Source organism: Pan troglodytes, chromosome 5, assembly GCF_028858775.2.
Source record: "Pan troglodytes isolate AG18354 chromosome 5, NHGRI_mPanTro3-v2.0_pri, whole genome shotgun sequence".
Lineage (NCBI taxonomy): Eukaryota > Metazoa > Chordata > Mammalia > Primates > Hominidae > Pan > Pan troglodytes.
This window is the reverse complement of record NC_072403.2, coordinates 148,636,220-148,650,915: the sequence shown is the minus strand read 5'-3', so window position 1 is coordinate 148,650,915 and position 14,696 is coordinate 148,636,220. Positions and strand designations below refer to the sequence as shown.

The 14,696-nt window shown below is 43.9% G+C and overlaps 1 protein-coding gene across 11 annotated transcripts in view; it reads left to right on the top strand.

Moving 5' to 3' along the window:
- The window catches only part of MAP3K5 (mitogen-activated protein kinase kinase kinase 5), a 266,255-nt gene that overhangs the window by 20,498 nt on the left and 231,061 nt on the right, over nt 1-14,696 (top strand). For 3 of the 11 annotated variants that reach the window (XM_063812671.1, XM_063812670.1, XM_063812669.1), the window contains exon 1: nt 8,916-9,751. The exons of 3 other annotated variants lie outside the window; for them this stretch is intronic. Coding sequence is in view for 5 of the 8 variants with exons in the window: in XM_054686340.2 (XP_054542315.2) it covers nt 9,656-9,751; nt 9,998-10,676 (775 nt within the window). In the remaining 3 variants the exon portion in view is untranslated. Of the gene's footprint in view, nt 1-8,915; nt 9,752-9,997; nt 10,677-14,696 lie in introns of those variants that run through there. 5 more of the 11 variants (XM_054686339.2, XM_016956371.4, XM_054686340.2 and 2 more) reach the window with 4 other exon arrangements.

Here is a 14,696-nt window from a genome sequence, read left to right as displayed (position 1 = left end):
CCAGGCTGGTTCTGAACTCTTGACCTCAAGTGATGTGCCTGCCTCGACCTCCCAAAGTGCTGGGATTACAGGTGCGAGCCACTGCACCTGGCCAACCAAGCCTTTTCATTTTTATACAATGTCTAGGAACTGCATATATTTTAATTTTGATTAAGTCCAATATATAACATTTTTATATATTTATACATATTTATATAACATTTATATATAAATTATATATTTATAATTTATTTTATTTTAGGTCATATCCAAGACATCTTTGCCTAACCCAAGTTCACAAACGTTTTCTCCATTATTTTGTTCTATTAGGTTTGCAGCTTTTGCTTTAAATTTAGGCCCATGATCAATTTTTTTTTTTTTTTTTTTTTTTGAGACGGAGTCTCGCTGTGTCTCCCAGGTTGGAGTGCAGTGGCGCGATCTCGGCTCATGTTCAATTTTTAGTTATTTTTGTGAATAGCATAAGTAAGGATTGAGGTTCATTTTTTTTCTTTGTGGGTATCTGGTTATTCAAACACTGGTTTTGAAAAGACTGCCCTATCCCCATTGAATTACCGAGACACCCTTATTGAAAACAAATTGAACATATCTATGTGCCTATTTACGGACTCTATTCATATTAAGTCTTTTCATATTGTCAGGTTACCAGAGCTTTATAACAAGCAGTATAAGACCTCCTTTGAAAATTGTTTAGCTACACAAGTCCCTTTGCTTTTCTTATGTTTATATATGTATTCATATCCTTTAAAAGTATATTTTAGATGTAACTTATCAATTTCTACAAAAATAAGCCTGCACAAATTTTGCTTGACATTGTGTTGAACTTTTAGATCACATTTGGGATATCTAAATTGGGACTTCTTATTAGTCCTAGTATTTTTTATTTTTGGTGATTTTTTAAGATGTTATACATACACAATCATGTCTACAAATAAAGGCAGTTTTACTTTTTTAGTTCCAATATTTATTCATTTTATTACTTTCTTGCCTTATTGCACTAGCTAGGACTTTGATACAAAAAAAAAATTTTTTTTTCTTTGAAACTGGGTGTTACTCTATCACCTGGTCTGGAATACAGAGACACCATCATAGCTCACTGCAACCTTGAACTTCTGGGCTCAAATGATCCCCCCACCTCAGCCTCCTGAGTAGACTGGATTACAGGCACATGCCACCATGCTGGTTTTTTGTTTTGTTTTGTTTTTTTAAGAGATGGGGTCTGGCTATGCTTTCCAGGCTGGTCTCGAATCTGGCTTCAAGTGATCCTCTTGCCTCAGGCTCCCAATGTGTGAGGATTATAGGTGGGAGCCACCATGCCCTACCTAAAAGTTATTAATCAGGCTAATATACTATTAAATAAATATATTTGTCCTTGACAAATATACTTGCATAAAGGCTAGGAAGGTGGATTTTGAATTTACAATTGAACTTCTTGGAGTTCCACACCCAAGTGCGGTAGCATGGAGAGAGTGACCTTTCTTGCCATCTTTAGCTCTGCAAGATCTTATAGACATTTTTGGAGACATCCCAGCCTCAGCAGCCAAACTCCATCTATAGCCCTCACAAATAGGCTCTGAAAATGGGCTTGATGATGCTTGAGCAGATAATCCTGGGGTCTGGGGTCTCCAGAGGGCAAATTAGAAGAGGAGGATTTTTCTGTGGGTTCATACCTCTGATTCTCTGAGAAAGGGACATGGCTGGGCCCTCTAAAACATAGGGCCCAAGGGAGGGGCCTCTCTTGTGCAAGCAGTACTGCAGGGCAAACTGAGTCACTCTTGCCCTGTTGTACTTCCATCTGCAGGCGACTCTCATAATGATTTACCATTGCTGTTTCTTTCCTGGGGTTATTGACCTTCATAAGGCTTCTCTATTAGCCATGAGCTGATTCTCCTGGTGGACTCTTCTCTGAGTCCACATATGCCCAGGCATGGCTTAATTTTCAAAGTAAAAACTGTTTAGGCTCTCAATAGGAACACTCACCACATTAAAATAGATATGAATTAGGCCAGGTGCAGTGGCTCATGCATGTAATCCCAACACTTTGGGAGACCGAGGCAGGTGGATCACCTCAGGTCAGGAGTTCGAGATCAGCCTGACCAACATGGTGAAACCCTGTCTCTACTAAAATACAAAAATTAGCCGGGTGTGGTGGCACACACCTGTAATCCCAGCTACTCGGGAGGCTGAGGCAGGAGAATTGCTTGAAGTGGGAGGTGGAGATTGCAGTGAGCTGAGGAGCTGAGATCGTGCCACTGCACTCCAGCCTGGGCGAAAGAGTCAGACTCCGTCTCAAAAATAAAAAATGAAATAAAAAGATGATTTGCATGAGACTATACACCTGTTCTTTTGTGGTCAGGATGTTAAAACATTTTTCATATGAAAACGTCTTACATTCTTTGTTTCCATGGTTTTATTTTATTTAAACTTTTTATTATGAAATATTTCAGGCATATACAAGAGTAGAAAGACTAGTATAATGAACCTCTTCCATGTACCCATTATAAAAAATCATTAGTTCGGGGCCAATCTTCTTTCATCTGTATTCTCACGCATTCCTGTACCTCCTACCATATTATTTTTAAGCCAATCCCAGAAATCATTTTACCTCATTTATAAGTATTTCTGTATGGAGTCTCTGAAATATGAAGACTCCCTTTTTAACATAAGCACAATATTATATCTTTACAAATTAATAATCTTTTAATCTCAATGTTGCCCTCTTCCACCACTGCAATTTATTCGTGCAAGAAAGTGAGCGATTTGTCTTATAGAGTTTCCTACAGTCTAGATTTTACTCATTGCATCTCCAGAGTATTTGACCCTATTTTTATGACTTTAATATTTCCTGAAATTAACTGTTGAACCCAGACCTCGGGTTCTGGGGCTTTGATAGATTCATGTCCACTGTTTTTGGGATGACTACTTCATGGTTAGTGGTGTGTTCTTTCATCAGGAGGCATGCAATAATCTGGTCATCTCTCTTTTAATGATATTAGTGACTATTAATGATTGATATGTAGGCTGGGTGCAGTGGCTTATGCCAGTAATCCCAGCACTTTGGGAGGCTGAGGCAGGAGGATTGCTTGAGCCCAGGAGTTCTAGACTAGCCTGGGCAACATGGTGAAACCCTGTCCCTACCAAAAATACAAAAATTAACTGGGTGTGGTAGCACGTGTCTGTGTCCCAGCTACTAGGCTGAGGTGGGATGATTGCTTGAGCCCAGGAGGCAGAGGTTGCAGTGAGCTGAGATGGAGCCACTGCACTCTAGCTTGGGTAATAGAGCCAGAACCTGTCTCAAAAAAAAAAAAAAGATTGATATCTGAATCCAAATTCATTAAGAGTTACAAAATGGTGATATTATAATGACATCAGGCTTTTGTATGCATTAGCTGGAATATTTCTGTAAAGAAAAAGTTCCCTTATTACTACATGGTTGCCCAGTGGTATTTTCATTCTTTACACATTTCAATTCAGTATAAGAACTAGAATCTTAACTAACTACTTAAAATAGCACATTGGAGCTTCAAAGGATTTTCAGTGGAATCTAATTCAACACTGTGTTTTGTGGATGAAGAAACAGGTCCAGAAAGGTTAAATTGGTTTTCTAATTTCTAAACGCTCATTAGTAGTTATCAGAGTCCCAACAGGAAACAGGTAGGATAATTTGAAGTGGGTTTATTTACAAAAAGACTAATTACAAAGGTGTGGAAGGGTATAAGGAGGCTTCAAGGAATTCTTCATGAGCTTGGGGCCAGCAACTTTATCATTTCTAGGTGCCAATAAACAACAAAGCAAGGGACAGTTATGAGACCCTGTTAGAAAGTGAGTCCCATAGGAGCTGTCACCTTGGGAAGAGCAATAACTTTCTGTTGAAGAACACAGCCAGCCTGTAGTGACTCATACAGAGTGAGTCCAGGAGAGAAATACCCAACTCCCAATGTCCTTCCTCCTGCAGATCCCTGCCTGGACTCCCCACTGACCAAATCCAACTGATAAACAGAAAGGAAGGGAGCCCATTGACTTAATTCATAGCCTCCCAAGACAGAGACTCTGGGGGATATAAATGGAGAGTGAATCTAGAGGGGAAAATCAGAAACAGATGGCAAAAATTTCAGTTCACATTCTTGCTCCGATTCCACCATTCTACCGTGCATTCAAATATTTGCTTACATTTACAGATCTTATATTTGTAGAAATAATTCATGGCCCAAGATGATGTCATCTTCCTCTGGAGTTAATTTTGTTTCTCAAATGCAGGGAACTACCTTAATACAATTTTAGGGTTTGAGACTTCTTTCTGGGTTACTCAGATGAATGGAAGCAGGATTGCTGTCCACGTACGGGCCATCTAACCTATAGTTCACTCTTACTTGTAGGGTATATCATCTTTAATTTTGTCCTCAAGATGTTATCAAGAATTCAGTTCAGATAAACACAGGCACAAAAATCTTCAACAAAATACCAGCAAACTGAATCTAGCCGCACATCAAAAAGTTAATTCACCCTGATCAAATAGGCTTCATTCCTAAGATCCAAGGTTGGTTCAACATATGCAAATCAATAAATGTGACTCACCACATAAACAGATTTAAAAACAAAAACTAGATGAATATCTCAATAGGTATGGGAAAAGCTTTTGATAAAATCCAACATCCCTTCATGATAAAAACCCTCAACAAACTAGGCATCAAAGGAACATACCTCAAAATAATAAGAGCCATTTATGACAAACCCACAGCTAACACATACTGAACAGGCAAAAGCTAAAGACATTGCCCTCAAGAACAGGAACAAGACAAGGATGCCCATTCTCAATATTCCACATAGTACTGGAGGTCCTAGCCACAGCAATCAGGCAAGAGAAAGAAATAAAAAGCATCCAAATAAGAAAAGGAGTCAGATAATCTCTCTTCCCTGAAGATAAGAATCTTTTTTTTTTTTTTTTTTTTTTTTTTTTTTTTTTTTGAGACAGAATCTCACTCTGTTACCCAGGCTGGAGTGCAGTGGCACGATCTCGGCTCTCTGCAACCTCCATCTCAAGTAGCTGGGACTACAGACTACATGCTCAGTTAATTTGTTTTTCAGTATTTTTAGTAGAGATGGGGCTTCACTGTGTTGGCCAGGCTGGTCTCAAACTCCTGGCCTCAAGTGATCTACCCGCCTTGGCCTTCCAAAGTCCTGGGATTACAGGCATGAGCCACTGCGCCTCATCCCCTGAAGACAAGATTCTATACCTAGACTCCACCAAATGGCTCCTAGAATTGATAAACAATGTCGGTATAGTTTCAGGATACAAAATCAATGTACAAAAATCAGTAGCATTTTCATATATCAATAACGTTCAAGCTGAGAGACAAGTCAAGAACACAGTTCCATTTATAATAGCCACACACACACACACACACACACACAAAATCTAGGAATACATCTAATCAAGGAAGTGAAAGATCTCTACACGGAGAATTACAAAACACTGTTGAAGGAAATCATAGATGACACAAACAAACAGAAAAATATTCCATGCTGATGGATTGGAAGAATCAATATTGTTTAAATGGCCACACTGCCCAAAGCAATCTACAGATTCAATGGTATTCCTAAGAAACTACCAACATCATTTTCCACAGAATTAGAAAAACTATTCTACAATTCATATGGAACCAAAAAGGAGCCTGTAGAACAGCAGGAAAAAATAAAATAAAATAAAATAAAATAAAATAAAACCCCAAAAGAGCCTGAATAGCTAAAGCCAAAGCCAGAGGCATCATATTACCTAACTTCAAACTGTACTATAAGGCAACAGTAACCCAAACAGCACGGTACTGGTACAAAAACAGCCACTCAGACCGATGGAATGGAGTAGAGAACTCAGAAATAAAGCCGTACACCTACCGCCATCTGATCTTCAACAAAGTCGATAAAAATAAGCAATGGGGAAGGACTCCCTGTTCAATAAGTGGTGCTGGCTAGCCTTATGCAGAATAAAACTGGACCCCTACCCATCACCATATACCAAAATTCACTCAAGATGGGTTAAAGATTTAAATGTAAGACCTCAAACCCTAGGCATCATAGAAGAAAACCTAGGAAATACCATTCTAGACGTCGGCCTTGGGAAAGAATTTATGACTAAGTCCTGAAAAGCAATTTGCAGCAAAACGAAAAACTGACAAATGGGACCTAATCTAAACAGCTTCTGCACAACCAAAGAAACTATGAACAGAGTGTGGTGTTATGATATATATTGCTTTCCATCTGTGGTTTCTGGCTTGTAACTCCCATAACCCTTGTTATAGTCTTTTGTTAGGTTGAGTGTGTTAGGCCTCAGAGGCAGGCCTCTAATTTTTTCCTGCTCTCCTTTTACCTGCTAACAACCCCCCACCTTTCTGATTGTGGGTCTTAAGACCTTCCCAGGAGAGGGTCCCATTGGATACACATGGACATAAAGATGGGAACAACAGACACTGCGGACGGGAGGGAAGGAGGGAGCAAGGGTTGAAAAACCAACTGTTGGGTGCTATGTCTACTACCTGAGTGACAAGAACAATTGTACCCTAAACTTGAGCATCATGCAATATATCCATGTAACCTGCACATGTACCCCCGAGTCTAAAATAAAACTTGAAATTACTTTAAAAAAAGCACTATTTTGCATAGCTCAGTGATTTTTAGGAACTCATGTGTGCCTTCACAGTGGAAGTGACTGTACTCCTCCCAGAGTATTTTCTTCATGTACTTCTTCAAATACCTCCTACACTTCAGAAACTTCTCCAGATTTTCTTCATACCCTTCAACCAAAACAACATGCTGCAACAGCATGAATGTAGAAGCAGAAATGAAAATCCACTGTCATCTATTAAGCCAGACATTAAAAAGATTTGTGAAAATGCACAGCGGTGTCACCATTCTTTTTGTTTTGTTTTGCAAAATACCGTTATTTTTCATTAAAAAAAATTCACCTCAGCCTTTCAGCTGCCTAATTCAGATCCACAAAAATCCCACAGCCAAAGGGAACCCTGACTGTAGACTCACCCTCTGGATTCCTGTCCTTTCTTCCAGAATCTTGCCAGCTAGTTCCTCATTATCTCATAACACTATGCTATGGAACATAAATTACCTAAACCATGCCTTTTAGGTAGAGGGAGAATCTCTGGACCAGCTAGAAGCAGCATTTCAACATTGTATTGGGGTTTGGGTGCCTAACATAAAAAACATATTTAAAGTTAATAAATCAAAAAATCCAGCAAAGTAAAACAAAAAATAAAAATTGTATATGAAAATGGCTCTGAAAGGATCTGGAAGGAAAGCACAAAGTGAGAGGGTATAAAAAGTTACGGCTTTGGAAAATAGCTTGATATATAATTTCAGATTTTGTATTTCTACAGTAAAATGCCACTTGAGCATTTAGGCATTTTAGTTTTCCACACATGACCCTCATCGATTTCCAGAGTTTATGGTTCTTGGTGAGGATAGCGGGGAGGATTATCTTACTCCTACAAGGTTTTGGAGGTTTGACAAGTTGTTGAAAATATTAAAAGGCACATAACTATTAGTAGCTCAGCAACATTTTGTTTCAGTATGATCACTGATTCACTACCTATTTTACTATTGATATTAATTCCAAAAGCTAGTGTGGGTCACATAGATTCCATTTTACATGAAGAATATAAAGTTTCCTTACTAGAAATTTACTTCTATTATTTCATACACCTTTAGAAAAATCTAATGTCACATTGATTCATTGATACAGTTGTGCAGCGGCTAGGTGTTTTTCCTCATGACTATTTCCTTCCTTCCTTTAATTATTATTTTTTTTAAGATGGGGGTCTCACTATGTTGTCCAGGCTGATCTTGAACTCTTGGGCTCAAGCAATCCTCCCACCTTGGAGAAAATTAAAGAACTCTTTCCTTTAATTCTTTTCTTTTTCTTTTTTTAGATGGAGTCTCGCTCTGTCGCCCAGTCTAGAGTGCAGTGTCGCCATCTCGGCTCACTGCAACCTCCACCTCCCGGGTTCAAACGATTCTCCTGTCTCAGCCTCTCGAGTAGCTGGGATTACAGGCGGCTGCCACCACGTCCAGCTAATTTTTGTATTTTTAGTAGAGACGGGGGTTTCACCATGTTGGCCAGGCTGGTCTTCAACTCCTGACCTCAAGTGATCTGCCCGCCTCGGCCTCCCAAAGTGTTGGGATTACAGGCGTGAGCCACTGCGCTCAGCCTTTCCTTTAATTCTTTACTATTCAACTATTTTATCCTTCCTTCTTACCCAGTTTGAAATGTAATTCATGGCTGGGCTCGGTGGTTCACGCCTGTAATCCCAGCACTTTGGGAGGCCGACGCGGGCATATCACCTGAGGTCAGGAGTTAGAGACCAGCCTGACCAACATGGTGAACTCCACACCCCCCGCCCCGTCTCTACCAGAAATACAAAATTAGCCTGGCGTGGTGGCGCATGCCTGTAATCCCAGCTATTCGAAAGGCTGAGGCAGGGGAATCGCTTGAACCCGGGAGGCAGAGGTTGCAGGGAGTCGAAATCGCGCCATTGCACTCCAGCCCGGGCAAGAAGAGCGAAACTCCGTCTCAAAAAAAAAAAAAAAAAAAAAAGGAATTTACATTTTCTTCTGCCTTTTTCACAGGACTCACTAGTCTCAGTTCCTGGAGATGGGAAGTACAAAACCTGTTTCTTTACTCAGTTGTAACTTGCACTGGCTTTCCTAACAATTACAGCATTCTGGGGTTCTCTGGGAACTTACACATCTGTTCTTTGCTCCCCAAATAAGCAGGTGCTTTTTTTGATTGCTCTTAAACAATCTGGGTATTTCCCTCCCAGCCTCGCGTGATGCAGTTTAAAAAATAGAATAGGTCACGTTATTCCCCTGTTTCATCTTGTTGATCATTTGTGGAGTCGGGTAGAGACTCCATCTTCTATCTTAAGTATCTGGCGCTTGTGGGGGAATTAAGATCCTAAATGAGAATACTAAGTCCTTCGGCAGTTGGCACTAATCAATTACTCATTACTGATAACGGAATGAGCCACTGGAAATTTTAAAAGGAAAAGTACATGGGAGAACCTGATCAATTTAGCCAGCCACTTGTGGAGTGCCACAGTCACTAATGAAGCAACCTCCAGTGTAGGCCCTGGCTCCAGGGCGCTATGTGCAACCTCCTGCCTCGCGCAACGTGGGTCTCCCGGAGCCTATTCTGCCAGCGCCGCGCACGGTCCCAGTCCACCAGGCCGCCAAGGCCCGGAGGGGGGCGCCCTAGTCGCGGGGAACACTGGAAATGCTTCAGGGGCGGACTCCGACGACCGAGTATTGCCTGGAGGGACTTTTTGCGCCACCCCGTAATCGCTTGCGCTCCAGGTCTTCTTAGGTGGGGGCCGGGTGGGTGAAAACTGGGACTCTATGCCACGCGCAGCACTCAGAGGAGGGCTGGGGTCCAAGGGCCGCAGCGCGGTCAGTTCAGTCCGGGCTCGAGCTTCCTAGCAGCGCCCTCCTTGGGGGCTGGCCCTGACCCTCGGTGCCGCTACGAGTGGGTAGCCAGAAGCTGGTGGTGGAGAGGGAGAGCGGCTGCAAGGAACGACGAGGCTGGCGCGGGGACCACGCGGCGGAGGCGATCGAAAGAGAAACGAGGCCAGGCAAGGCGGAGGAAATCCAGCCGATGAAGGCGAGCTGCCGCCTAGGAGGGAGGAGGGTCCTTTCGGCTGCCGCTGCTGCTGTTCCGGGACGCCGCCTGGGGAGCCAGCCCGCTCGTAAGGTGCGCGCCAGGTAGCTCCGCACCCAGGGGGCGCCCTTCCTGGCCCCTCCCAGAGCGGCCGGGACGGAAGGAGCTGCGCGGCGCGGCGCGGCGGGTGGCGAGGGCGGGCTGCACCCCGAGCGCGGCGCCCTTGAGCTGCACCGCGGCGCAGGTTTGCGAGCCGACTTGTCAGCCGGCCAAGAAAAGGAAGCTCCGTCCCTTCCCGCTCACCCGGCTTCCCCACCCCTTGTACTCTAAACTCTGCAGAGGGCGAGCGGCGCGGCCACGGAGGCGCCGAGGAGGAGCGAGCCGCCGCCGGGCAGCGGCGTGCCCTCGGGGGAGAGGGCGCCGGAGAGGAGGCGGCGGCGCGGCGGCGAGGGCGCGGCGCGCGATGGCAGCTGCTTAGCCCGGCGGGCGCGGAGCAGCCCCGAGCTGTGGCTGGCCAGGCGGTGCGGCTGGGCGGGGGACGCCGCCGCCGTTGCTGCCCGGCCCGGAGAGATGAGCACGGAGGCGGACGAGGGCATCACTTTCTCTGTGCCACCCTTCGCCCCCTCGGGCTTCTGCACCATCCCCGAGGGCGGCATCTGCAGGAGGGGAGGAGCGGCGGCGGTGGGCGAGGGCGAGGAGCACCAGCTGCCACCGCCGCCGCCGGGCAGCTTCTGGAACGTGGAGAGCGCCGCTGCCCCTGGCATCGGTTGTCCGGCGGCCACCTCCTCGAGCAGTGCCACCCGAGGCCGGGGCAGCTCTGTTGGCGGGGGCAGCCGACGGACCACGGTGGCATATGTGATCAACGAAGCGAGCCAGGGGCAACTGGTGGTGGCCGAGAGCGAGGCCCTGCAGAGCTTGCGGGAGGCGTGCGAGACAGTGGGCGCCACCCTGGAAACCCTGCATTTTGGGAAACTCGACTTTGGAGAAACCACCGTGCTGGACCGCTTTTACAATGCAGGTGCGTGTGTGACCCCTTTCCCATCCCGCGCGGTCGGGACCCGCGTTTAATCTGGCGGTCTTCGGGGCATTTCATTTTTCTGGGCGGGAAGCATTTACTTCTTGCCCCACTTTGGGGGCAGCGAGCGCCGCTGCGTGACTGCTCCTGTCGCTCGCCGCTCCGGAGAGAGCGTGTGTGCTTGTGCAAGAGTCTGTGTGTACTTGTGCGAGAGACCCAAGGATCCACCCACCGCCCAGCGCTGGAGCCCTGGGTCCATGCGATCGACTTGAACTGTTCTCCAGCAGTGTGAGATATTTGCCCCAGTCAGTCTTTCTCCTTTCAGTGTCTCGGTTTCGCTTCTGTGAGGTTTGGTCCCTGTTTTCTTTCTGCATATACCTGTGACCGTTTTAGATGAGGTTCTCCTTTTCTCTGTGTAGTTTTGAGAGTACGGGAACGATGACATACCATGCACGCAGAGTGTAACTATATTAATTTGCATGCCATGTGATGATCTTCCCACCTCACCTTACCTTCGATAAGTTTTAGTAGCTTGAATTTCCTCTCACCAACCCAGACTTTGAAGTAATTACAGTGCTTCCAAAGGCAATAACATTACAACTTACACTGAACTTGTGTGTTATCTTTGTAAGGATTTTGGTGAAAGAACCAGGGCCTGTTTTTTATTACCCCATAAACCATGGTGGGCTAGAAAGTTTGTAATTTAACATTGTCTAAAACACCTGTAGGCTATCCTAATAATAAGATTAGTTTCGCCATTAAAGTGATTGCTAGCATAATCCATGAAAGAAATGTATCTTTCAACCTATCTCAAATTTCAGAAAATGTTAAGGCAGTTCTAGTAACTGAAGCAATTAGCTGTTAGCAAATGTTAGGAATAATACCATATTATGGAAATTAACCTTTAGTCCCCTGTAGGTCCAGTGTTGAGAATATATACATATTTATGTTTACATTTGTGGGTAAAAACTTGGTTTAGTAGTTTCAAAACAATACACTTCTTGCATTTGTGATCACATAAAAGGCTTTATTTTCCAATCTTGTTTTCAATTCTGATTCTCTTTAGTGTCTTCCAAACACCTGAAGTGGGCTTATGTCAGTTTTGGAATTCAGCCAAAGCTGAATATTTTAAGAACAGCAAGACCTTCATGTTAAGGAAGCCAGACTAAATAAACTAGGACTTTCTGGTTCTGGTATTTTTAAAATAGTTTTGGTCTTCATAACTGAGCATGGCTATAATATAGCTTGATTCTTTGGGTAGCTTGCTATAAAAGTTACATCAACATAACTTTTCTAAAAATTGTAGCACTCTTATTTTTGGATTATAATTTGGAAGAAACTTCAAAGAACTAAAAGATATGAGAGGAAAATACCCAACTGAACACTTGAGCCTATTTTTATTGCACTGATTGGGCGTTTTTTTTCCTAGGGCTCTAGAAAAAAAATGTTAAACTCTAAGCTAATTTGAAAGAAACTTTCCTAACAAGGCTTGGTTTCTGTTATTCTCCAAATACTGTCTCTGGGAAAGGGAGAGAGAATGATTAGAAGGGAGCTGAAGTTTGAGTGTATTTCATTGAATCCTCCAAACAAGCCTGTGAAGGAAGTACTTACCTTCTTAGGTGAGAAAACCCAGGGATCCCTAACTGGCCCTAGGATTCATAGGGAGTAAGTGGCCAATGCAGGATTCCACTTCAGGTGGCTGACCCTAAAAGTTGTGCTTGGGCCAGGCGTGGTGGCTCACGCCTGTAATCCCAGCACTTTCGGAGGCCAAGGCGGGTGGATCACCTGAGGTCAGGAGTTCCAGGCCAGCCTCCTGGCCAACATGGTGAAACCCTGTCTCTACTAAAATGACAAAAATTAGCCAGGCATGGTGGTGCACACCTGTAGTCCTAGCTACTCAGGAGCCTGAGGCAGGATAATCACTTGAACCTGGGAGGCAGAGGTTGCAGTGAGCTGAGATTGTACCACTGCACACTCCAGACTGGGTGACAGAAAGAGACTCTGTCTTAAAAAAAAAAAAAAAAAGAAAGAAAAAAAGAGGTTGTGCTTGGCCCTTGCTTCCTCCATTTAGGTGGGCTGAGTTACTCTCAGAATCAAGGGAAGCTCCCTATCTTGGAATCATGTGAGTGAGCTGGCAAAGATCTTACCAGGCGTTTAGGTGTGTATGGAATAGTGGGGAGGGCATGCTCTCGGAAGCCTCTTTTTCCTGGGCCCACTCTGTCCCTTCGTACTGCTTCTTTCAACCTAGACAGGTCTCAGTTTAACCCCTGCCCATCTGGATGGCAGGAACTCCCAGGATGAGTGCCCTCTCAGTCAGCATGAAAGCATGAAAATGTGACAGAATGAAGGTAGTGCATCAGTTTTATCCAAACCCTTTGTTTTTATTTTATTTTATTTTATTTTATTTTATTTGTTTTAGAGACAAGGTCTCACTCTGTTGCCCAGCCTGGAGTGCAGTGGCATGATCATGGTTCGCTACTAGCTCGAACTCCTGGGCTCTAGTGATCCTCCTGCCTCAGCCTCCCGAGTAGCTGGGACTACAGGCATGAGCCGCCACGCTGGGCTAATTTTATTTTATTTTACTATGTTTTTTTTGTAGAGACGGGGTCTTGCTATGTTGCCCAGACAGGTCTCAAACCTGGCCTCAAGCAGTCCTCCTGCCTTGGCCTCCCAAAGTGTTGGGATTACAGGCGTGAGCCCTGCACCCAGCCTCCCTTTGTTTTTTCTAAACTAAGGGCTGTGGAGTTTGATGGTAGTAGAACTTACTTTCTTCTGACTTCTAAGAGGGCTTGTTCTTCCCCACTAGGGGTTGACAAACTTCTGTAGAGATCCAGATACTAAATATTTTAGACTTTGCAGTTTTTAAAAAACTTTTATTTCAGAATCAGAGGGTATTTGTGCAGGTTTGTTTAAGAAATATATTGTGTGATGCTGAGGTTTGGGGTATGAATGAAAAAAAAATTTCCTTGTACCCAATAGGTAGTTTTTCAGCCCCCTCTCTTTTCTCCTTCTAGTAGTCCCCACTGTCTGTTGTTCCCATCTTTAAGCTTTTTTTTTTTTTTTTTTTTTTTTTTGAGACGGAGTCTCGCTCTGTTGCCCAGGCTGGAATGCAGTGGCGTGATCTTGGCTCCCCATAACCTCTGCCTCCCAGGTTCAAGCGATTCTCCTGCTTCAACCTGTCAAGTAGCTGGGACTACAGCCGCACATCACCATGCGTGGCTAATATTTGTATTTTTAGTAGAGACAGGGTTTCACCATGTTGGCCAGGCTGGCCTCGAACTCCTGACCTCACGATCTGCCCACCTTGGCCTCACAAAGTGCTGGGATTACAGGCGTGAGCCACCGCACCCAGCCTCCCATCTTTAAGTTTACTTGTACCCAATGTTTAGCTCCCACTTATGAGTGAGAACATTCAATATCTGGTTTTGGTGTCTTTTTGGTAGAACAATTTATTTTCCTTTGGGTATATACCTAGTAATGGGATTGCTGGGTCGAACGGTAGTTCAGCTCTTAGTTCTTTGAGAACTCTCCAAATTACTTTCCACGGTGGCAGGACTAATTTACATTCTCACCAACAGTGTGTAAGTGTTCCCTTTTCTCTGCAGCCTCGCCAACATCTGTTATTTTTTTACTTTTTAACAAAAGCCATTCTGACTGGTGTGAGATGTTATCTCATTGTGGTTTTGATTTGCATTTCTCTGATGATTAGTGATGATGAACATTTTTTCATAAGTTTGTTGGCTGCTTGTATGCCTTCTTCTGAGAAATGTGTGTTCATATCTTTCGCCTACTTTTTAACGGGGTTATTTGTTGTTTTGCTTGTTGATTTGTAGACCTTTCTTAAATGCGTAGTTTGTGAATATTTTCTCCCATTCTGAGGGTTGTCTTTTTACTTTCTTAATAGTGTCTCTTGTTGTGTAGAAGCTCTTTAGTTTAATTAGGTCCCATTTGTCATTTTTGTTTTTGTTGCAATTGCTTTTGAGGACTTAGTCATAAATTCTTTCCCAAGGCTGATGCAGAATG